The 25,983-nt window shown below is 45.9% G+C and overlaps 1 protein-coding gene and 2 pseudogenes across 1 annotated transcript in view; all 3 read left to right on the top strand.

Annotated features, from left to right (window-relative positions):
• Positions 1–25,983, top strand: part of galm (galactose mutarotase) — a 62,607-nt gene that overhangs the window by 17,376 nt on the left and 19,248 nt on the right. The window contains exon 3 of the mRNA XM_078230200.1: positions 14,581–14,787. Within this exon, the coding sequence (XP_078086326.1) occupies positions 14,581–14,787 (207 nt within the window). The remainder of the gene's footprint in view (positions 1–14,580; positions 14,788–25,983) is intronic.
• LOC144504979 (U2 spliceosomal RNA) lies at positions 10,572–10,772 on the top strand (annotated as a pseudogene).
• On the top strand, positions 10,904–11,130 carry LOC144504971 (U2 spliceosomal RNA; annotated as a pseudogene).

The following is a 25,983-nucleotide window of genomic DNA, read 5'->3' as shown; positions in this document are numbered from 1 at the left end:
AAGGGACTATACTTTAGAACAGAGATGAGGAGGAATTTCTTCAGCCAGAGAGTGGTGAATCTGTGGAACTCTGCCACACAAGGCTGGGGAGGCCGGGTCATTGAGTGTCTTTAAGACAGAGATAGATAGGTTCTTGATTAATAAGGGGATCAGGGGTTATGGAGAAAAGGCAGGAGAATGGGGATGAGGAAAATATCAGCCATGATTGAATGGTGGAGCAGCCTCATTGGGCTGAGTGGCCTAATTCTGGTCCTATGTCTTATGGTCTTATAGTGTGGGTTGAGAAGGCAGGAAAGAGTTGTTCAGGAATGTGATTTGTGGTGGAGAGTGAAGTTGTGGGTTATCTTTAGGTTCCAGGCTGAAGCTGTTGACCACCATCAATGGCTCAAATCTGCGCTCCTTGGACTTGGGAGCAGGGATGAGCGCCATCCCAGATCAGCCATAATCTAATTGAACAGCAGTGCAGGCTGTTGGGGCTGAATGACTGACTCTGCTCCCTATATTTCTGTTTCACTCATTGACTCCTAGAATTTTAGATCTCCAGTCTCCTGTGAACCTTGATCAAAAGCAGTAGCACTAGCCAAATGAAATAGGCGGGAGGAACAAGGTTGAGGTTTCCAAACAGTGCACTCCTCAGAATCTCTCTGCTTTTGTTCTACTCTCTGGGCCTGATTTTACCATTTTGAGTCTAAAGTGCTGAATCTGGGCGTCAAATAGATCCGAGCCTGGAATCCCCTTTCCAGCGCGCCCATACGCGTTTTGCCGGCTCCGGTCTGATCCGCGCTGTGGGCGGGGCTTAGCGCTGGCGGACCGATCGGAGCTCTGAACTACGTGCAGTTCAGAGCTCCGATCGGTCCGCCAGCGCTAAGCCCCGCCCACAGCGCGAATCAAACTGGAGCCGGCAAAACGCGTATGGGCGCGCTGGAAAGGGGATTCCAGGCTCGGATCTATTTGACGCCCAGATTCGGCACTTAGACTCAAAATGGTAAAATCAGGCCCTATATTTAAGGTGCTGCAAATCACAATGTGAGACTGTTACGAGTTATACATGTAGATGTTATAACTGTTGATTGCGAAATGTGTGACAGAGGTTGTGTCCTTATCTACAGCATCTTTCTCTTTAAAAGGAAACGTTACTTGTTCTGTGGCTAGCTACCTCAGCACCTTCCGCTCTACACCATATAGATTTGCACATGTTAACAGATTGCTTCTCCAAAATGCTTATATATCATTGCATTGCAAAAAATAGCAAAAAATAGGAAAAGAGAAAAATTTGCATTGATATTGCACCTTACTTGACCTCAGGATATGTCAAAGTTCTTTACACCCACTGAATTCCTTCTGAAGTGTTGTAATGCGGTAAATGCTACAATTAATTTGTGTATAGGAAACCCCCACAATGAGCAATGAGATAATGCTCAGATAATCTGTCTTTAGTGATCTTAATTGAGGGATAAATATTGTAAGAAGTTTAACAACACCAGGTTAAAGTCCAACAGGTTTATTTGGTAGCAGAAGCCACACAAGCTTTCGAGGCTCTGAGCCCCTTCTTCAGGTGAGTGGGAATTCTGTTCACAAACAGAACTTATAAGACACAGACTCAATTTACATGAATAATGGTTGGAATGCGAATACTTACAACTAATCCAGTCTTTAAGAAACAAAACAATGGGAGTGGAGAGAGCATCAAGGACGGCCTCAACCGGGATATTGGGTTTATGTCACACTATTTCACATAAATATTTCTGCTTTTTTCCTCCTGAGTCTTTATCATGCGATCCTAGAATCAGAATTTATGTCACACTATTTGTAACTCCCACAGTTGCGTGGACCTGCAGAGTTTCACTGGCTGTCTTGTCTGGAGACAATACACATCTTTTTAGCCTGTCTTGATGCTCTCTCCACTCCCATTGTTTTGTTTCTTAAAGACTGGATTAGTTGTAAGTATTCGCATTCCAACCATTATTCATGTAAATTGAGTCTGTGTCTTATAAGTTCTGTTTGTGAACAGAATTCCCACTCACCTGAAGAAGGGGCTCAGAGCCTCGAAAGCTTGTGTGGCTTCTGCTACCAAATAAACCTGTTGGACTTTAACCTGGTGTTGTTAAACTTCTTACTGTGTTTACCCCAGTCCAACGCCGGCATCTCCACATCATGACTACCATAGACACCGCAAACTGCCGGCTCCAAGTGGAGAGGATCGCCAAGAAGATCGCGCATATCGACACAGACATCAAGTTTCTACAAAGATGCAAGAAAGCAGACAAGATACCGAAAGGACTACAGATCACGAACCCACTCAGGTCAACCTATAACACAGACTACGCTGAGAGACTTTGCCGTCGCACCTCTCTCACCCTCCTCAACCACCTCATACACCAACTCTACAGCAAACGCCGCAGCCTGGAAACCAAGATCGAATCCATATTCTCAACTTGCGCTCAGGACGCAGACCAGCTGCGAAACTCTGCCAAGCAGACGAGACAAAGGAACTACACCATCTACATGCACACCAAGAACAGGAAACTTGAGAAACTCGGCATCACCACCAGCAGCAACCAAGCCTCCCCCGGTACCACAGTAGGAAACAGTCCCACTGCAGGGAAGTCCATTGTCAACTTGTCCGACTACACACTTCAACCAGATGAAATCGAAGTTCTCAGCCGAGGGCTTAATTTTTGCCCCACCACCAAAATAGACCCCATCAGTCTCGCAGCAGACACAGAGGAATTCATCAGGCGAATGAGGCTGAGGGAGTTCTTCCACAAACCCCAAGAGGCCAACAACGAACACAATGAGACAGCCAATGAACTGGAACAGCCGACAGAGAGATCCGCAGTGCATCCGAAGAGGAAAGAGTCGAATTGGACTCCTCCGGAAGGCCGCTGCCCTCGACTTGACATGTATGCCCAAGCCGTCAGGAGGTGCGTCAACACCAAATTCATCAGCCGCACTCACAAGACAGCCCCGAACATCACCCAAGCACAACGTAACGCCATCCACGCTCTCAAGACCAACCGCAACATTGTCATCAAACCAGCAGACAAAGGAGGGGCCATCGTCATACTGAACAGAGCGGATTACTGCAAAGAAGTGTACCGACAACTCAACAACGAGGAACACTACAGACAGTTACCTGCAGATCCGACCAAAGAACACACCCGTCAACTCAACACTCTGATCAAGACCTTTGATCCGGACCTTCAGAACACCCTCCGTGCTCTCATCCCACGTACTCCCCGCGTTGGAGATCTCTACTGCCTCCCGAAGATACACAAGGCAAACACACCCGGCCGTCCCATCGTATCGGGCAATGGGACCCTGTGCGAGAACCTCTCCGGCTATGTCGAGGGCATCCTGAAACCCATTGTACAAAGAACCCCCAGCTTTTGTCGCGACACGACGGACTTCCTACAGAAACTCGGCACACATGGAGCAGTTGAACCAGGAGCGCTCCTCGTCACAATGGATGTCTCAGCACTCTACACCAGCATCCCCCATGACGATGGCATTGCTGCAACGGCCTCAGTGCTCAGCGCCAACAACTGCCAGTTTCCAGATGCAATTTTACATCTCATCCGCTTCATCCTGGACCACAATATCTTCACCTTCAACAACCAGTTCTTCATCCAGACACATGGAACAGCCATGGGGACCAAATTTGCACCTCAATATGCCAACATCTTCATGCACAGGTTCGAACAAGACTTCTTCACCGCACGGGACCTTCAACCGGTGCTATACACTAGATACATCGATGACATTTTCTTCCTTTGGACTCATGGTGAACAATCACTGAAACAACTCTATGATGACATCAACAAGTTCCATCCCACCATCAGGCTCACCATAGACTACTCTCCGGAATCGGTTGCATTCTTGGACACGCGCATCTCCATTAAGGACGGTCACCTCAGCACCTCACTGTACCGCAAGCCCACGGATAACCTCACGATGCTCCACTTCTCCAGCTTCCACCCTAAACACGTTAAAGAAGCCATCCCCTACGGACAAGCCCTCCGTATACACAGGATCTGCTCGGATGAGGAGGATCGCAACAGACACCTCCAGACGCTGAAAGATGCCCTCATAAGAACAGGATATGGCGCTAGACTCATTGATCAACAGTTCCAACGCGCCACAGCGAAAAACCGCACCGACCTCCTCAGAAGACAAACACGGGACACAGTGGACAGAGTACCCTTCGTTGTCCAGTACTTCCCCGGAGCGGAGAAGCTACGGCATCTCCTCCGGAGCCTTCAACATGTCATTGATGAAGACGAACATCTCGCCAAGGCCATCCCCACACCCCCACTTCTTGCCTTCAAACAACCGCACAACCTCAAACAGACCATTGTCCGCAGCAAACTACCCAGCCTTCAGGAGAACAGTGACCAAGACACCACACAACCCTGCCACAGCAACCTCTGCAAGACGTGCCGGATCATCGACACAGATGCCATCATCTCACGTGAGAACACCATCCACCAGGTACACGGTACATACTCTTGCAACTCGGCCAACGTTGTCTACCTGATACGCTGCAAGAAAGGATGTCCCGAGGCATGGTACATTGGGGAAACTATGCAGACGCTGCGACAACGGATGAATGAACACCGCTCGACAATCACCAGGCAAGACTGTTCTCTTCCTGTTGGGGAGCACTTCAGCGGTCACGGGCATTCGGCCTCTGATATTCGGGTAAGCGTTCTCCAAGGCGGCCTTCGCGACACACGACAGCGCAGAGTCGCGGAGCAGAAACTGATAGCCAGGTTCCGCACACACAAGGACGGCCTCAACCGGGATATTGGGTTTATGTCACACTATTTCACATAAATATTTCTGCTTTTTTCCTCCTGAGTCTTTATCATGCGATCCTAGAATCAGAATTTATGTCACACTATTTGTAACTCCCACAGTTGCGTGGACCTGCAGAGTTTCACTGGCTGTCTTGTCTGGAGACAATACACATCTTTTTAGCCTGTCTTGATGCTCTCTCCACTCCCATTGTTTTGTTTCTTAAAGACTGGATTAGTTGTAAGTATTCGCATTCCAACCATTATTCATGTAAATTGAGTCTGTGTCTTATAAGTTCTGTTTGTGAACAGAATTCCCACTCACCTGAAGAAGGGGCTCAGAGCCTCGAAAGCTTGTGTGGCTTCTGCTACCAAATAAACCTGTTGGACTTTAACCTGGTGTTGTTAAACTTCTTACTGTGTTTACCCCAGTCCAACGCCGGCATCTCCACATCATGGATAAATATTGGCCAGGACGCAGGGAGAACTTCCTTTGTTTTTTCTCCAAAATAGTTCTGTGGCATCTTTTACATCTGTACACCTAAGATAGCACATAGAGCCTTAGTTTAACATCTCATCCAAAAAACAGCAGCACTCCCTTTGTCTTGCACAGGAGTCAGCCTTGATTACTGGGCTTAAGTCTTGGAGTGGGGTTTGAACCCACAACCTTGTGATTCAGAGGCATGAGTAATAAGAACATAAGAACATAAGAAATAGGAGCAGGAGTAGGCCATCTAGCCCCTCGAGCCTGCCCCGCCATTCAATAAGATCATGGCTGATCTGAAGTGGATCAGTTCCACTTACTCGCCTGATCCCTATAACCCCTAATTCCCTTACTGATCAGGAATCCATCTATCCGTGATTTAAACATATTCAACGAGGTAGCCTCCACCACTTCAGTGGGCAGAGAATTCCAGAGATTCACCACCCTCTGAGAGAAGAAGTTCCTCTTCAACTCTGTCCTAAACTGACCCCCCTTTATTTTGAGGCTGTGCCCTCTAGTTCTAGTTTCCTTTCTAAGTGGAAAGAATCTCTCCATCTCTACCCTATCCAGCCCCTTCATTATCTTATAGGTCTCTATAAGATCCCCCCTCAGCCTTCTAAATTCCAACGAATACAAACCCAATCTGCTCAGTCTCTCCTCATAATCAACACCCTTCATCTCTGGTATCAACCTGGTGAACCTTCTCTGCACTCCCTCCAAGGCCAATATATCCTTCCGCAAATAAGGGGACCAATACTGCACACAGTATTCCAGCTGCGGCCTCACCAATGCCCTGTACAGATGCAGCAAGACATCTCTGCTTTTATATTCAATCCCCCTCGCGATATAGGCCAACATCCCATTTGCCTTCTTGATCACCTGTTGCACCTGCAGACTGGGTTTTTGCGTCTCATGCACAAGGACCCCCAGGTCCCTCTGCACAGCAGCATGTTGTAATTTCTTTCCAGTAATGCCACTTGAACCACAGCCACTTTAAGATTCTTTCATGAGTGGGTCGCTGGTAAGGCAATCTTTGTTGTCCATCCTATTTGATCATGAAAAGGTGATGGGGAACTGTCTTCTTGAACTGCTGTATTGTGTAGGTACACTGACAGGGCTGTTACGAGGGGAGTTCCAGGTTTGCAACCCAGTGATGGTGAGGGAACAGTGATAAATTTCCAAGTCAGGATGTTGTGTAGCTTGGAGGGGAATTTGCAGGTGGTGATATTCTCCTATGTTTGCCGCCCTTGTCTTTCTAAGTGATGAGGTCACAGGTTTGTGAGGTGCTGTCGAAGGAGGCTTAACAAGGTGTTGAGGTGCAACTGCATATAGCATCTTGTATATTGTTGCCACTGTAAATCAGTGGTGGAGGGAGTAAATGCTTAAGGTGGTAAATGGGATGCCCATCAAGCAGGGTGTTTTGTCCTGGATGATGTTGAGATTTTTGAGTGTTAGACCTGTACTCATCCAAGCAAATGGAGAGTATTCCGTCAGACTCTTGACTTGTGCCTTGTAGATGGTACAGAGTCAGGAAGTTAATTCCAGGGTCATCTGGACTCGAAACGTCAGCTCTTTTCTCTCTTTACAGATACTGCCAGACCTGCTGAGATTTTCCAGCAATTTCCCTTTTGGTAGTTAATTCTTAATGGCAGAATCCCCAGCCCCTGACTAACTCTTGTTGCCACAGTATTTATATGGCTAGTCCAGTTCAGTTTCTGGTCAATGGTAATCCCCAGGATGCTGATGGTGGGGAACTCAGTGATGGGCAATGCCATTAAATGCCAAGGGGAGATTATTAAATTTTCTCTGGTTGAAGATGGTCATTGCTTGGAACTTGTATGGAATGAATATTATTTGCCACTTATCAGTTCAAACCTGAATGTTGTCCAGATCTTGAATCATGTCTGACAGGAGTAGGATTCATCTGGAATTCATTACCTCTGCCAGGAATCGTCTGTTTCCTGAGCATCAGGAGTAATCCGTTGGAGGGTTGAGGTAACACTTCCATTGTAGGTCGAGGCAGGTGGATCTCAATGTGGCTCCACAGGACATTGTGCATGCCAAGAGTATTTAAGTGATCTATCTCTAAAACAGGAGGCAGAATCCCACCCCACTGGATCTCCACTTCCTTGAAAAGGTGTGTGAGACCTTAGGGCCCTCATCTTTGCCACAGGAGCCCTTGTAGCACAGTGGGTAGCATCCCTGGTTCTGAGCCAGAAGCTCTGGGTTTTGAGTCCCAGCCCAGGACTCAATGGCCAAGGAAGATGTGTTCATAATGCAGCTAAACAGATTGAACGTTTCTGTTCCTCCACTTTTGGCCTTGTGCCCATTGCCTACTTCCTTCCCCCCACCATTGGTGGGTGTGCCTTCAGCCGACATGCCCTAGGCGCTGGGACATCCTCCCTAAATTCTTTCTGGCTATCTTCATCAGTCTCCTCCTTGAGGATGCTCCTTAAAACCCACCTCTTTGACCGAGCCTTGGGTCAGTCTCCCAATAACTCCTTTTGCAATCGTCACGGCGGGTGATAAGAGCAGGCAGGATGCCTGAGTCGCCATCCTTGATGTGGAGTGGCGCCCCTCAAGCTATAAGCCTCTGGGTAACAGGCTAGCGACCTGTTATAGGAAAAACCAGCTGTGGAATCAGATGAAAATCTGCCTCGTGCGCCACTGGGTGCGGGAAGTGAAACAACAACAATAATAATAACATTTTTGCCAATGCAATTTGCTAACTGTGGGGAGTTGAGTTAGTTAGCCCAGTGAAAAGCAGTTCTGATCCATGCTGCAGAAACGTGTTGTGCCTCTGCTTTGCGGTTGATTTTTTAAAAATATGGATGTTACCAAACTTTAATATTTGGTGTATTGTGCCTTTGAGGACAGAATATTTGTACTGTCAAGGGTCGCTGTTCGGTGTATACATTTTATCTTTTAGTTAGACAAGGTGGCCTCACAACTCATTTTTAGATCTTTGCGTTTCAGATGATCCAAACATCAGGTCTAGTAGAGTGAAATCTGACTGTTTACTGCTGCCCATACCTTATTCCATACTAATTCCTGCCCAATTAGACATGCCCTTTTTGACCCGCACTGGCTTTCGGTTCCCTAATTCTTCCAATTTGAAAAGATCATCCTAATGTTCAAAGCCCTTCATGTTTTGCTCTTCCCCATTTCTGTAATCTCTTCCAGCCCGACAACACCCAGAACGTTTCTGTTCCTCCACTTTTGACCTTGTGCCCATTGCCTACTTCCTTCCCCCCACCATTGGTGGGTGTGCCTTCAGCCGACATGCCCTAGGCTCTGGGACATCTTCCCTAAATTCTTTCTGGCTATCTTCATCAGTCTCCTCCTTCAGGATGCTCCTTAAAACCCACCTCTTTGACCGAGCCGTGGGTCAGTCTCCCAATAACTCCTTTTGCAATCGTCATTAGTTTTTTTGCCTAATTACTAAGTCACTTTGAAGTGTTATACAAATACAAGTTATTGCTGATGCCTGTGAGGGGGTTGCTGAGCAACGTAACACGCAGTAAACAATGGGAGTTTTTTTTACACTTTTGAACATGATTTGCTAACTGATTTTTGGGAGATGCAACAGCTAAATGCACACAAAAGCTTTTGATTGGAAATACTTTCTGTTATCATTTCTATAACTCTCCTATCATTAATTCCACTTTGGGATTTTCTTCCATCGATCTCTCTGTCTTTTAAAACTCACTCCTTTGACCAAACTTGGTCACCACTTGCTCCTATGGCTTGGTGTCTGTTTTGAATCATTACTCTGAAACATTTTGGGACTTGAAGCCACTATATAAATGCAAGTTACTGCTGATAGTATGTTGATTTTTCATTGAGCACTGAATTTATTTTGTATTAAGCATTGCCGATATACAATCCATAAATACACTGTCTTGCAGGAAATGAGTTGAGGAATATTTTATGTTATACCCTCATGGACATTTTTTCATAGAACAAGCATTATCATGTTACACTTGGATCACAATATAATTCAAACTGGATTTCAGTATGTGTATTTGGATTCAGCCTGGCCTCTGATTAGTTATGACGTGGAGATGCCGGCGTTGGACTGGGGTAAGCACAGTAAGAAGTCTCACAACACCAGGTTAAAGTCCAAAATCTAAGATCTAAAATCTAAGATCTAAGATCCAGATCTAAAAATGAGTTGTGAGGCCACCTTGTCTAACTAAAAGATAAAGCAGTCACGGGCATTCAGCCTTGGATCTTCAGGTAAGCGTTCTCCAAGGCGGCCTTCACGACACACGACAGCGCAGAGTCGCTGAGCAGAAACTGATAGCCAAGTTCCACACACATGAGGACGGCCTAAACCGGGATTTTGGATTTATGTCACATTATCAGTAACCCCCATAGCTTGCCTCCTGGACTTGCAGAATTTCACTAGCTGGTCTGTCTGGAGACAATACACATCTCTTTAACCTGTGTTGAATGCTCCCTCCACCCACATTGTCTGTACATTTAAGACCTGGCTGGCTGTAGAGATTTGCATTCTAATCAGTATTCTGTAATTTGATTTCTGTGTCTGTTTGCACTGTTTGAGAACAGATATTCTCTCCATCTGACGAAGGAGCTGTGCTCCGAAAGCTTATGGTATTTGCTACCAAATAAACCTGTTGGACTTTAACCTGGTGTTGTGAGACTTCTTACTCTGATTAGTTAACAGCTGTGGAGATGCCGGCGTTGGACTGGGGTAAACACTGGTTAACAGTGGTAGTTAACAGACTGGTAGTTAACAGTTCTCAGTGGGCAGGACTTCACAGCAGGGTTCTTGTTCTCAGGGGAAGGCCTGAACTGGCCTGTCAAGTGCCTGATTTGCATATCATGTGGCCTTACCAAAAAGAGACTCCGCTGATGTCTTGCCGGCTTTCCAGCTGGTAGCCAAGATCCTCATTGCCTCCCTAAGGTTCTGCCCATAGTATATCGCTTCTCGGCCTTTTGCGGCCTTTTGGCTAAGATCAAGTGTAGTATGGATGGTCTGCCGCACTTGGTTGAGGTCATTGGGTTACATTGAAGCTTCATATGTTTCATATGAAGCAATTTTTAAAAGCGGCATCTCGGCCTTTTGGCTAAGATGCAAATGAGCTCAAGTCTTAGAGGAGGAACCTCCCCCTTCTCCAATCAGCTTGGCTCATGTAGATCAAGCCCAGGACAGGGTGGTTTGGTCGCTCGCCCTGTCTTGTCAGCCTAGATCTGAAATGTCTCAACTTGTTGAGACTCTGAATTGGATTTGATTTGATTGAATTGGAAAAGTATTAAAAAGAAATATCGCTTCTCGGCCTTTTGGCTAAGATCAAGTGTAGTTATGCGGATGCTGCACTTGGTTGAGGTCATTAGGTTACACTGAAGCTTCATATGTTTCATATGAAGCAATTTTTTAAAGCGGCATCTCGGCCTTTTGGCTAAGATGCAAATGAGCTCAAGTCTTGGAGGAGGTGTTGCTTTGCTCCTCCAATCAGCTTGGCTCATGTAGATCGGGCCCAGGACAGGGCAATTTGGTCGCTTGCCCTGTCTTGTCAGCCTGGGTCGGAAATGTCTCAACTTGTTGAGACTTTGAATTGGATTTGATTTGATTGAATTGGAAAAGTATAAAAAAAATATCGCTTCTCGGCCTTTTGGCTAAGATCAAGTGTAGTATGGACGGTATGGGTTGCCCGTCCGTGCTGTGCTTGGTTGGGGTCATTAGGTTGTATTATAAGCTTCATTTAAAAATGAAGCAATTTTTTAAAACCGGCATCTCGGCCTTTTTTGGCTGAGATGCAAATGAGATCAGCCTTGGAGGAGGTGGGCTTGCGCCTGCTCCAATCAGCTTGTCTCATGTAGATCAAGCCCGAGACGGAGGCTGTAGAACCTGGTCTGGCCACAGGGGATGCAGACTCTGTCTTGTCAGCTTGGATCAGGAATGTCTCAACTTGTTGAGACGTTGAATTGGATTTGATTTGATTGAATTGGAAAAGTACAAAAAAAAATATGATACCATAACATGCTTCTCGGCCTTTTGGCTAAGATCAAGTGTAGTTATGCGGATGCTGCACTTGGTTGAGGCCATTAGGTTACATTTAAGCTTCATTTTCATATGAAGCAATTTTTAAAAGCGGCATCTCGGCCTTTTGGCTAAGATGCAAATGAGATCAAGCCTTGGAGGAGGAAGACCTGCGCCTCCTCCAATCAGCTTGGCTCATGTAGATCAGGCCCAAGACAGGGTAAAGGGTTGCATACCCTGTCTTGTCAGCTTGGATCGGAAATGTCTCAACTTGTTGAGACTCTGAATTGGACTTGATTTGATTGAATTGGAAAAGTATTAAAAAAATATTATACCATAACATGAAATTGGCGACCCATTTCACTATTGAACGTGGACTATAAAACTCTAGCCAAGGTCATCGCCAACCGGGTCAAGTCTGCTCTGGGGTCTGTGATCCATCCTGATCAAACCTGTGCTGTGCCAGGCAGGAAGATCTCTGATAGCCTCGCGCTATTCAGGGATACGATCGCCTACGTGCAGGACAGGCAGGTGGATACCTGCCTCATCAGCCTAGACCAGGAGAAGGCGTTTGACAAAATATTGCACAGCTACATGATGGATGTGCTCTCCAAAATGGGCTTTGGGGAGGGAATCCGTAATTGGATCCAACTGCTCTACACAGACATCAGTAGCGCAGTTTCAATCAACGGGTGGGAATCAGATATGTTTTAGATCAGGTCTGGAGTCAGGCAGGGCTGCCCTCTCTCCTCCGTCCTCTTTGTGTGTTGCATTGAACCATTTGCCGAGGCCCTCAGAAACGACCCAGGCATCAAAGGGGTTACAATCCCAGGCAGCGGGGGCACGCAGGTCAAAGCCTCCCTGTTGGATGACGTGGCTGTCTTCTGCTCGGACCCCTCGTCTGTTCGCAGGCTCCTCCAAGTCTGTGAGCATTTCAAGCTGGCCTCGGGAGCCAAAGTCAACCGGGGCAAGAGCGAGGCTATGCTCTTTGGGAACTGGGCTGACAGATCCTTTGTCCCCTTCACCGTCAGGGCAGACTACCTTAAGGTGCTGGGGATATGGTTTGGAGTGGCAGGGGCATGCGCCAAAAACTGGGAAGAGTGCATCGCCAAAGTGAGGCAAAAATTGGGCTCGTGGGAACAACGCTGCCTCTCTATCACCGGACAAAACCTGGTCATCCGGTGTGAGGTACTGTCAGTGTTGTTGTACGTGGCGCAGGTCTGGCCTATCCCCAAATCCTGCGCAGCAGCAGTGACCCAGGCCATCGTCAAATTTATCTGGAGATCAAAGATGGATCGTGTCCGGAGGGAAGTGATGCACAAATCTCTAGAGAACGGAGGGAAAAACGTTCCCAACGTTCCTCATCGTGATGGCCACCTATGTGTGCGGCTGCATCAAGCTGTGTGTAGATCCTTGGTATGCTAACAGCAAGTGCTACTACGTTTTGAGGTTCTACCTGTCCCATGTGTTGCGGAGAATGGGTCTGGCCACACTGCCACGGAACGCTCCAAGTAATTGGACCGTACCGCAGCACCTGTCCTTCGTAGAGAAATTTTTCCGGAAACACACCTTTGACCACATGGCGATCAAGCAGTGGTCAGCACGTAATGTCCTTGAGGCCCTGAGAGAAAAGGAGATGGAGGATCCTGTCGGATGGTTCTCTGAGCAGACTGTCAGTGTCATCTGGCCGAATGCCTCATCACCAGAACTCACAAACAAGCACCAAGATCTGGCTTGGCTGGTGGTGAGAAGGGCACTCCCCGTCAGATCCTTTATGCAGGCGCGAAGTCTCAACATCACCGCACGCTGCCCTCGACGCGGCTGCGGGGGTGATGAGACGGTCGCACACCTCCTTGTGGAATGTGCCTTTGCAAAGAAGGTCTGGAGTGAGATGCAGTGATATTTGTCGCGGTTCGTCCCGAGCAGCTCGGTGACACAGGATTCTGTGCTCTACGAGCTGTTTCCGGGGACGCACACCGAGACAATTATCAACTGCTGCTGGAGGGTCATCAACTCGGTGAAGGACGCGCTTTGGTCCGCCCGAAACTTGCTGATCTTCCAGTTGAAAGATTTGTCCTCAACCGAGTGTTGCAGACTGGCACATTCCAAGGTCCAGGACTACGTGCTCAGGGACGCGCTCAAGCTTGGGGCAGCCGCCGCAAAGGCACAATGGAGAAAGGCCACCGTGTAAAGCCTTTCAACCGAGGCAGACCGAGGGCCCGGTAACTGCAGAATACCCTCGGCCTGCGTAACTGTGTGCCAATCTGGAAAATAACAGCACACAGTAAATCTGATGTATGTATGTAGTTTCAAGTAATGAAATGAATGTAATGTCCTGTAAATGAACATCATGTAGTATTGTAAAAATGAATGGTCTTTTTTTACACTGTAATTATTGGATATGTCGTTTTGCACTGGCTCATTTGAGAATTCTTTTAATGAATAAAGTATATTTTTGAAATAAAAAAAAAATTATACCATAACGCTGGGAAAGGCCACCGTTTAAAGCCTTTCAACCGAGGCAGATCGAGGGCCCAGTAATTGTAGAACACCCTCGGCCTGCGTAACTGTGTGCTAATCTGAAAAAAACAACAGCACACAGTGAAATCTGATGAATGTATATAGTTTAAAGAACTGAAATGTAGTGAACGTAATATCTTATAAATAAGCATTGTAAAGTATTGTGAAAATGACTGGTCTTTTTTGCACTGTTTGTAATTATCGGATATGTCGTTTTGCAATGGCTTATTTGAGAGTTTTTTTAATGAATAAAGTATATTTTTGAAATTAAAAAAAAATTACACCATAAGGCTCTTCCTGCAAAAAACCGTGGGTGGGGTTTTCTACCTCTGCCCACCTGCGGTCTGTTTTCCAACAGCGGAGGCGGCCGCTGGCAGGATCTTCCAGTCCCGCCGATGTCTATGGTGTCTTGCATGGCTTGCCCGTCCCTCCAGCGGGAAGCCTGCCGTGATGGGGTTGTTTTCGGCAGGACTGGAAGATCCTACCATCGGGAGGGGCTGGAAAATCCCACCTGCTGTTTGCTTGAAGGTTTTTTATTTTGTAAATCTTGAAAAGACATGGAACTAAGGTTGGGTAAATGGGTTTGAGATGCAGACCAGCCACAATCCAACTAAATGTCAAAGCTGGCTTGAGGGGCTGAGATGCTACCACTGTTCCTAATCTCGACATTTGATCCATTTCCGTTTACTATGGTATCAACTAAATTGGTTAGTAATTTTTTTCTTTTGGTTTCAGGCGAATGCATTTTTAACGTGTCTTACTTTTTCTTCCAGGTGCTTTGGACACCTGAAATATTGCCGAATGGAGTGAGGTTTTTGATGACAAGTGCTGATGGAGAAGAAGGATATCCTGGGGAGTTGAAAGTCTGGGTGACGTATATTCTCGATGGAGCAGAACTGGCGATTAATTACAAAGCTCGGACCACCAAGCCCACTCCAATAAATCTGACCAACCATTCCTACTTCAATCTCGCAGGCCAAGTAAGATCACCTTTTTTTAACAGTAAGATAAACGCAAAATACTGCAGATGTTGGAATCCGAAACAGATTTCAGATTCCAGCATCTGCAGTATTTTGCCTTTATCTTAGTGTTTAACTCACTGTCACTTCTCTTCCAGGAATGCTTTCCCTGAAGAAGTACGGCTCTTCTCTCTGACAGGATTTCCCTTTGCCTCTTTCCCCTGTGCATCCCCCTCCGTTCAGCAGATCTTTTCACCCACCTCCAGCATTCCCCCTCCACCTGGCCTCTTACCTGCTCTGGATCTTTTTATCAAGAACTGTCGACATGACATTGACCATCTCAATTTCTCTACTCCTCTCAACCACTCTAACTCGCCTCCTTCTGAACCTGCTGCACTTCGCTCTCTTTGGACCAACCCTGACGTTGTCATCAAATCCACCGATAAGGGCAGTGCCGTTGTTGTCTGGGGTAAGGACCTCTGCCTAGCAGAGGCTGAGGGCCAACTCTCGGATGCTTCTTCCAACCTCCACATGGACCACAACCCGACCAACCAACATCAAGCCATTGTTTCCAGGACTGTCAATGACCTCATCTCCTCTGGAGATCTTCCCTCCACAGCTCCCAACCTCATAGTCTCCCAATCCCAGACAGCCCACTTTAACCTCCTTCTTAAAATCCGCAAACAGGACTGCCCTGGTCAGCCCATCATGTCAGCCTATTCCCGCCCCATCAAACTAATTTCCTCCTATCTTGACTCCATTCTCTTTCCTCTTGTCCAGTCCCTTCCCACCTACATCCTCGATTCCTCCGATGCCCTACGCCATATCAATGTTATATCAAGGGGTGGCACGGTAGCACAGTGGTTAGCACTGCTGCTTCACAGCTCCAGGGACCTAGGTTCGATTCCCGGCTTGGGTCACTGTCTGTGTGGAGTTTGCACATTCTCCTCGTGTCTGCTTGGGTTTCCTCCGGGTGCTCCGGTTTCCTCCCACAGTCCAAAGATGTGCGGGTTAGGTTAATTGGCCATGCTAAAATTGCTCCTTAGTATCCTGAGATGCGTAGGTTAGAGGGATTAGCGGGTAAATGTGTAGGGATATGGGAGTAGGGCCTGGGTGAGTTTGTGGTCGGTGCAGACTTGATGGGCCGAATGGCCTGTTTCTGCACTGCAGGTTTCTATGATTCTATGAATGTTAAATAGTGGGCCCTGAAATTTGAATTCAATAAAAAATATTTTGAATTAAGAATCTACTGATGACCATGAAACCATGGTCAATTGTTGGAAAAAGCCATCTGGTTCACTAATGTCCTTTAGGGAAGGAAATCTGCCGTCCTTACTTGGTCTGGCCTACATGTGACTCCAAGCCACAGGAACGTGGTTGACTCTCAATTGCTTTCCAAGGGCAACTAGGGAATAAGTGCTGGCCAGCCAGCGACACCCATGTCCTATGAATGATTAGGAAAAAAATGTGAGCACTCTTGTGTGTTGGGAATATCCGTGTCACTTGGTTTTTCAGGGGAATCTGTCGCAGGTGAACGTGGGCAACTTTGATGACCCATGTGCTTTGGGAAAAGCCTGTATTTTCCTTTCAGGCCAACTGGACTTGGAGCATTCTGAAAGAGTGATAATTAGTTTCCTGATTCTGACATCATTAGGTTCCACAAAGTGCCCATGTGACCTGATGTTGCTATGGGGATGAAGCAAAGGTAAATAGGAAGTGGAAAATCATCTTTAGCTGCTAATGCATGTACACGTTTCAAAGGACATTTGGTGCTCTAACTAATTCATCTGCTCTGTTTCATTTCAATATGTGCCAATAGAAAAACACTTGCTTTGCCTGTTTTCTTTTATTGCGGTGCATGATGTTGCAACTTGTTTACTTTGAACATTCCTCCTTTTCCTGAATCCGTTTGCATGTTAGCAAATCAAGAAGTTGAACTCGCATGGTTTCCCTCTCTTCAATAAGTTTGAATTAGAGGCTATCTCACCACACTCCAACCCTGTGTCAGATTTGCAGTTCAAAACACGCTAAGAATGGAAGAGGAAACAAAGCAAGGTTCCCTCCATATAAGACAGTTTTCTGTTGGCTTTCAGATCCCAGTGGGGAAGCAGGTCTTTGAGAGTAGAGTAGAGATTTGTTATACAGTTGGAAAGGACCGAGTTTGAGGACAGGAGGAACAAAGAATCATGGCTTGGACAAGGCCCTTTGCTTCTGCTTTAGTGTTACCAGAGCCCACCAGACTGCTTAAAGGGGTCAGAGAAGGGAGTCTCGAGGGGATTTTGTGCCATCAGGACTGTTGTGACCTGAGTGAGAGAGGGTTGATAGATGTATCTCTTGTCCAGCTGTGTCCAAGGACTTTGGATGGAATACAGCTGCTGGTGAATGTGACACAAGGGCTATTTGGATGGGAAGTGAGAGATTCTACAAAATGGAAGCTGAGTTGGAAAGCCTAAGATTCTCATTTGTGTGGGAAGTAATGAGAGTACTTGTAATGATAATCAGGCATAACTTTGTTGTATCGATCGCAGTTAACTGCTGCCATTCGCATGGGGTTCCATTTCCGTGAGGTCTCGTGGAGGGTGAAATCGTGAATGGCGAACACAGTTTATAATGGAACTGAATTTGATATGTTCCCTCCATCCCATTTCGCATTTTTACATGAAATGAGTTAATTGAAACGTCTTTTGATTGGTTGAAGAGAATTCTACTAAAAAAATTGTTGTCAACATAAGATATGAAAATGTAAAATTTTTCAATTACAGAATGCAGTCGCACAATTTACAAATCATAGTACATTACGGTACATGGAAAGCAACAAGAAATTGCTTGTTAACACAAGAAAAAAGGGACAGTTTAAAACTTGTCACTTACAGAATACAGCATATAGCTACATTCAGAAAGAATGTTCCCGATGGTAGAGGAGTTCAGAATTAGGGATCTAGTTTGAGGAGAAGGGGTAAACCTTTTAGGACTGAGGTGAGGAGAAATTTCTTCACCGAGAGAATGGTGAATCTGTGGAATTCACTACCACAGAAAGTAGTTGAGGCCAAAACATTGTGATTTCAAGAAGAAATTGGATATAGCTCTTGGGGCTAAAGGGATCAATGGATATGGGATATTGAATTTGATGATCAGCCATGATCAAAATAATGGTGGAGCAGGCTTGAAAGGCCAAATGGCCAACTCTTGCTTCTAGTTTCTACATTTCTGTGTTAGAGTGCTGTACTGTATAACACAGCTACCGTGCTTTGTTTGAGAGTGGATGTAGATGGAGTGGGTACTTGGCCTTTGCGGGTGTTGCTTTGGATGATAAGAGTAGAAGAATAATGTTATTGTTGACTGCTTCACCTTTTGTTTTTCAGTTTTTGTAAGTTCTCTGTAAGGAGCAGTAGCTGTATCAATCGCTGTACAAAAGACAATGCTTCTTTCCATGCTGGTATCATGGTCTATTGTCTGTTTTTTCAAAACTTTGGCTGCCCTTATGAGATCTGCCATCATCTTGGTTGTGAACTGACCCTTTTTAGGCTCTTCTTCCCGTTCCTGCGCCAGTTTACGCTTATTTAATCTCATCAGTTCATCCAAATCTTTCATAGAGGGTTCCTCATGATGAGATCGAAGCAACTCATCCACTTCACGTGGGCGGCACGGTAGCACAGTGGTTGGCACTGCTGCTTCACAGCTCCAGAGACCTGGGTTCGATTCCCGGTTTAGGTCACTGTCTGTGTGAAATTTGCACATTCTCCTCGTGTCTGCGTGGGTTTTCTCCGGGTGCTCCGGTTTCCTCCCACATTCCAAAGATGTGCGGGTTAGGTTGATTGGCCATGCTTAAATTGCCCCTTAGTGTCCTGAGATGTGTAGGTTAGAGGGATTAGTGGGTAAAATATGTAGGGATATGGGGGTAGGGCCTGGGTGGGATTGTGGTCGGTGCAGACTCGATGGGCCGAATGGCCTCTTTCTGTACTGTAGGGTTTCTATGATTTCTATGATCTCAGCTATGGTCATGTCTTCAAATCCCTCTCCTCCAACTTGTTTTGCCAAGTCAACAATCCTGGTCACCTCAGCTTCCACACTGGAGAACCGTGTGAAATCATTCACAGCCTCAGGCCAGACTTTTTCCAGCATGCATTCATGGTTGAAGCACTCGCTTCATCCTACGAGTCCTTAATTTTGCCTCCTGCTATGAGGATGTTGAATTCCTTCCAGCAATCATGGACTGTGGTTGAGGGATCTGCCTCCAGAAGGCTGGAACTTCTTCAGGTGTAGGAAGCCATGAAGGAGGCAATGACCCCCTGGTCCATTGGCTGGATTAGTGAGGTTGTATTTGGTGTAAAAACAAAATGTCAACATCTGGATGAATGTGGATGCCCAGATGCATTATTAAGGATTAGTTAGTAGGATCTTGAAAGACAGGTTCCTTTCCCTCAGATAAATGTGGACCTCTAGCAGAAAGCAATTGGCAAACCAGTCTTCACAAATGATTGCTGTAACCCATGCATTGTTGTTAGCCTTCCCAAAGACTGGCGGTGGATCCCTTTGAACGCTCAAGGATTTTTTGACCTATAAACCAGCATTGGTTTACATTTAAAGCTACATTTGGGCATAGCAGAATTGTCAACCTGTCTTTTGCTTCTTTAAACCCAGGGCTATCTTCTTTTGAAATGTAGGTTTATTTGGCATCTTCTTCCAGAACGGGCCAGTTTAATCTATGTGGAAGACCTTTGCTGCCTGGTAGCCTCTCTCCTCAATGTATTCCTGCAGCACCTTGGAAAACTCCAACAGATAAATGATCAGCTAAAGCCGCCTCTCCCAGCAACTTTGCATTGTGCAGCCCGGAACGGTTTTTTAAGCGATTGGTCCAACGCTGGGCTGGCTGAGAATTCTTCAGAAATAGAAAGAGAGGCACCTTCTGTACCACCTTCACTATCACCAGTGACACCAGCACTACCCTCCTCACTACTCTTACGTGTTTGTTATTTCTAATGATTGGACCATTAACTGGGGTCCTCCTTTGATGCTGCTGCTCTATCCACACATTGAGTAACTGCTGCATATCCTCTAAATGTGGATCTCTCCTGCTTACAAAGGTTAACTTGTGCAACCATCAGAAACATGAACACTGTCCCTTTCTTCCGACTGCCTAATGTACCTGATTGTGGATTCATTCACAGTGTATTCCTTGGCTTGCATGGAAACACTTGGACCATTTCACTGTCTATCTAGGATTGTGACTTTTTATTCCAGTGTCATCACCTTCCTGGGATGTTTTCTGCTTGGCTCTGTCTGACACTTTTAGTGAAGTGATGTATTGTCTTATCTCAACATTCCAAGTGCACACGGAGTCTGCATGTGCACAGTGGAGGGACATTTGCAATGCGATCTTTCTTTAAGGGCAAGAGGACAAACAGTGTTTCTTTTAAGGTCTCTGAAGAATTTCATAATGTACAAGTACAGCATGTTCTTTATTAACTTTTTGGGACCAGGTGCATGTGTGCTGTTTGGATGTAACTGTGGTGTTGCAGCTTACTGCCGGTTTGACACGCTGCACGAGCTTTTGAAGCACAGAAGCAGCAATTTTGCAAAAAGAGGCAAGTTTGCATCCCTGCAGTGTCTTTTGGTTTGAGTTTTTACATCATTGATGGCATCGAGATGGTTACATTCTTAATCACGGATGAGTGAACTTTTAGGGGATGAAGCGCGATTGGATTCGTGCAGGTAAATGAGATCACAATGGAGGGGGCAGAAAGAGTGGGAGCTGACTGCATTAAAAAAATTATCTTTTTGTTTGAAATATCGTTTGTTAATTAATGTTTGGATTATGTTAGTTTTAGTTGTTTGTTACAGTAGAAGGTTTTATAAGGGCATAGATCAGGTAGATAGTCAACATCATTTCCCAAAGGCAGGGGAGTCTAAAACAAGAGGGCCTAGGTTGAAGGGGAGAGATACAAAAGGGTCCAGAGGGGCAATTTTTTCACACACAGGGTGGTGAGTGTCTTGAAAGAGCTGCCAGAGGTAGTAGCCGAGGTGGGTACAATTTTGTCTTTTAAAAAGCATTTAGACAGTTACATGGGTAAGATGGGTATAGAGGGATACGGGCCAAAAGCGGGCAATTGGGAATAGCTTAGTGCTTAAAAACTGGGTAGCATGGACAAGTTGGGCCGAAGGGCCCGTTTCCATGCTGTAAACCTCTGTGACTCTAAGTTAAATCTTGTCCAACAGTTTTCTTTCCATTGGCTTTGTGGAAATTTCCTACTTTTAAAAGTTATCGGTCCCTACAGGGATCACAAATGTACAATGAATACCATCAGGTCAATTTTATGGAGGGCAAGGGCATCCAAGCTGGCAATGTGGTCTGGACCCATGGGAAACTATAAATTATTTTTGAGATACAGTGTATAATTTATCCACTTATAAAAGGACCATAGAGTTGGTGGAGGCATTTTCCTTTTCGTTCTGGCGGCCCCTGAAACCAGCTCTCCACTTAGTAACCTCGATTGAAAATGTTTCTTGCCACCAAAGTAGAAACAAAAAGAAAGAATTTGTATACTTATATCTTTTATGTCCACCTGAGGACAGATGGAGCCTCTGTTAAGCATCTCATCCAAAACCTGGCAACTTTGGCAGTGCAGCACTCCCTCAGTACTGCATTGGACTGTTAGTCAAGATTTTGTGCTCAAGTTTCTGGAGTGGGTTTCAAGCCTTCTGACAGAGAGGCACGAATGCTACCAGCTGAACCATGGCTGATACCTAATAAGATAGTCGGCCACTGCTGAGAACATGTCACAAGGTTATTTGCTGCCCAGTAGTGAAGCTAATGAAGCATTAATCGGCGCATGATGTTGTAATCAGTGTTCAAGAGGACACTCCATGTGATCTCTGAAGTTTGGTGAACAGACAAGGGTTTGTCATCATAAATTTAAATTTATCTATTACAGAAATGTGAACTTTTATGATTGCATTTCCCTGCACCATGGATGTTTATATCACGGGTGGAACTTGAATCACACGGGGACCAATATCCTGGCCGGTAGGTTGGCTAAGGTTACTGGGGAGAATTTAAACTAGATAGGTTGGGGGGAGGGGAGCTAGAAGAGTTGACTAGGATCAAGGAACTAATTGATGGGGTGGAGGATGCAGGGGTAAGGGGAATTACAAAATTAATGGTAGAGGAGAGGGTGCAAGTGAATGAAGGCGGTAATTTAGATAAGGGAGTAGAGGGAGAGGGTGTTCGCGACTCATCAAAGCGGGTCCAGATAAAAGCTGGAATAAGGACACTTTGCCTGAATGCACGAAGCATTCGGAACAAGGTAAATGAGTTGATGGTGCAAATCAGCACGAGTGGGTACGATCTAGTGGCCATTACAGAAACGTGGCTGAAAGGTGACCAGGACTGGGAGATGAATATCCAGGGGTATCAGGCGTTTAGGAAGAATAGACAGGAAGGAAAAGGTGGTGGGGTCGCGCTATTAATAAGAGATAATATCAGGGTAGTACTGAGGGATGACATAGGCTCTGAGGAACAAAACGTGGAATCATTATGGGTAGAGATGAGGAATAGTAGAGGGAGAAAGACACTAGTAGGTGTGGTATATAGGCCCCCAAATAATAATGTTGAGGTAGGGAGGGCTATAAACAAGCAGATAAGGGATGCGTGTAAAAACGGAACGGCAATAATCATGGGGGACTTCAACATGCACATTGACTGGCAGACTCAAGTCGGTAAGGGTGGAATGGAGGAAGAGTTCTTAGAATGCTGTCGGGATAGTTTCCTTGAACAGCATGTTACGGAACCGACGAGGGAACGAGCTATTTTGGATCTGGTATTGTGTAACGAGGTAGGTAGAATTAAGGATCTTATTGTGAAGGACCCTCTTGGGTCTAGTGACCACAATATGGTCGAATTTCTGATTCAGATGGAAGAGGAGAAAGTTTGGTCCCAAACCAGTGTCCTCTGTTTGAACAGAGGGAAATATGATAGGATGAGGGATGAATTGGCTAAGGTAGACTGGGAGAGCAGGCTGGCAGGTAGGATAGCTGAGGAACAGTGGAGGATTTTTAAGGAGATCCTTTTCAGTTCTCAGCAAAAATATATTCCAGCAAAAAACAAGGATTGTAAGAAAAGGGAGAACCAGCCGTGGATAACGAAGGAAATAAAGGAGAGTATTAAAATAAAAACAGCTGCGTACAGAGTGGCCAAAAATAGTGGAGAAACAAGTGATTGGGAAAAATTTAAGAAACAACAAAGAGAGACTAAGAAAGCGATAAAGAAAGGAAGGATAGACTATGAAGCTCGGCTAGCAATTAATATAAAAAATGATAGTAAAAGTTTTTATAAATATATAAAAAGGAATAGAGTGGCTAGAGTGAATGTTGGACCCTTGGAGGACGAGAGGGGGGAGTTAATAGTGGGAAATGAGGATATGGCTGAGTCTTTAAATAAGTTTTTTGTGTCGGTCTTCACGGTGGAGGACACAAATAGTTTGCCAAATATTAACGATAGAGGGTTGGCAGCAGGAGAAATACTTAATACAATTAATGTTACCAGAGAGGCAGTGCTGGGTAGACTAATGGGACTGAAGGTGGATAAGTCCCCGGGTCCGGATGGAATGCATCCCAGGGTATTGAAAGAAATGTCAGAGGTAATAGTGGATGCGTTAGTGATTATTTATCAAAACTCGTTGCATTCTGGGGTAGTGCCGGTTGATTGGAAAACGGCTAATGTTACGCCGCTGTTTAAAAAAGGAAGGAGACAAAAGGCGGGTAACTATAGGCCGGTCAGCTTAACGTCTGTAGTAGGGAAAATGCTGGAATCCATTATTAAAGAGGAGATAGCAGGGCATCTGGATAGAAATGGTTCGATCAATCAGACGCAGCATGGATTCATGAGGGGAAAGTCGTGCTTGACGAACATGTTGGATTTTTATGAAGATGTGACTAGGGCGGTTGATGGAGGAGAACCGGTGGATGCGGTGTTTTTGGATTTCCAAAAGGCGTTTGATAAGGTGCCCCATAAAAGGCTACTGAAGAAGATTAGGGCACACGGAGTTGGGGGTAGTGTGTTAAAGTGGATTGGGGACTGGCTATCCGACAGGAAGCAAAGAGTCGGAATAAATGGGTGTTTTTCCGGTTGGAGGAAGGTAACTAGTGGCGTGCCGCAGGGATCGGTACTCGGGCCGCAACTGTTTACCATTTATATAGATGATCTGGAGGAGGGGACGGAGTGTAGGGTAACGAAGTTTGCAGACGACACAAAGATAAGTGGAAAAGTGAATCGTGTGGAGGACGGAGAAGATCTGCAGAGAGATTTGGACAGGCTGAGTGAGTGGGCGAGGATATGGCAAATGGAGTATAACGTTGAGAAATGCGAGGTTATACACTTTGGAGGAAATAATAACAAATGGGATTACTATCTCAATGGAAACAAATTAAAACATGCTACTGTGCAAAGGGACCTGGGGGTCCTTGTGCATGAGACGCAAAAGCCCAGTCTGCAGGTACAACAGGTGATCAAGAAGGCAAATGGGATGTTGGCCTATATTGCGAAGGGGATAGAATATAAAAGCAGGGATGTCTTGATGCACCTGTACAGGGCATTGGTGAGGCCGCAGCTGGAATACTGTGTGCAGTATTGGTCCCCTTATATGAGGAAGGATATATTGGCATTGGAGGGAGTGCAGAGAAGGTTCACCAGGTTGATACCGGAGATGAGGGGTTTGGATTATGAGGAGAGGCTGAGGAGATTGGGTTTGTACTCGTTGGAGTTTAGAAGGATGAGGGGGGATCTTATGGAGACTTATAAGATAATGCGGGGGCTGGATAGGGTGGAGGCGGAGAGATTCTTTCCACTTAGTAAGGAAGTTAAAACTAGAGGACACAGCCTCAAAATAAAGGGGGGTCGGTTTAAGACAGAGTTGAGGAGGAACTTCTTCTCCCAGAGGGTGGTGAATCTCTGGAATTCTCTGCCCACTGAGGTGGTGGAGGCTACCTCGCTGAATATGTTTAAAGCGCGGATGGATGGATTCCTGATCGGTAAGGGAATTAAGGGTTATGGGGATCAGGCGGGTAAGTGGTACTGATCCACGTCAGATCAGCCATGATCTTATTGAATGGCGGGGCAGGCTCGAGGGGCTAGATGGCCTACTCCTGCTCCTATTTCTTATGTTCTTATGTTTCCTTGATTGAGTTTCCTCTTGTTCTTTCCATTGTTGTTGGCTCTCTTTTCTTTGCCCAATCTGACCTCCTCCTTTCCGTAGCTGCAAGGTATGCTCACAAGCTGGGGATGACCAAGGCGAGTTTGGACCTGACCATCACTCCTTTGGTACCTCCCAAGCATGACCCAGTCAAATCAGGAACTGAATGAAGCCTTCAACTCTCAGTGGCACTGAGTCCAAAATATAGATTTGACTTATTCTCGCACCTGCTGAAACATTTTTGCATTTCTGTTCCAAATGCACCAGGCAAATTGTAAATAATCCAACCCTGATAGAACAGCGAATTGTATTTCTGTAATGCCTTTAATATAGCAAAACAATAACTTGCATTTATATAACAACTTTTGACATAGTCCTAGGGTGCTCCGCAAGAATATAATCAGAAAGTAATTCACACTCAAGTCAAAGAAAATTACATTGGGAATGGTGACCAAACACTTTGGAGAGATAGGTTTTAAAGAGAGTTTTAAAAGAGGAAGAGAGAGGTAAAGAAGTGTGGGGAAGAAAATTCTTGTGTTTCAGACCTTAGCTCTAGGCAGGGCTGCCAGCAGTGGAGTGAAGGAAATCAGATATACAAAAGGCCAGAACTGGAGGAATAATGGCCAGGAGACACCAGTGTTACACCAGTTGCTGGTCTCCCAAGTGTGCTCTTTTAGTGCAATCAGCACCACACTGGGAATCAACGCAGAGCTGATTATTCCAGCCTAACACCCTGGCACTGTCCAAGGGGCACCTTGCTACTGCCCACTGGGTTTCTGGCAGTGCCAAGAGAGTGGGGCGTATTGGGGGAGGGGGCGATCGGTGAGTGGGGGGTGTGAACCCACTGCCACTCTGCAGGTGGGAGGGGGAGGGAAAAGGGCAATCGGGGCTGACCATGGAGTGGTAGGGGTGGGGTGGGGTGGTGGTCAGGGCTGGCCCAGCGATGGGAAGGACCAACCAGCACATGTGCTGATCTCTGCACTGACAGATCGGCCCATAAGCAGTGGCCCGCTCAGCACTATGCTGCCAG

The sequence above is a fragment of the Mustelus asterias genome, chromosome 15 (assembly GCF_964213995.1).
Source record: "Mustelus asterias chromosome 15, sMusAst1.hap1.1, whole genome shotgun sequence".
Lineage (NCBI taxonomy): Eukaryota > Metazoa > Chordata > Chondrichthyes > Carcharhiniformes > Triakidae > Mustelus > Mustelus asterias.
The sequence above is the reverse complement of the archived record's forward strand: the minus strand, read 5'-3'. Positions and strand labels throughout refer to the sequence as shown.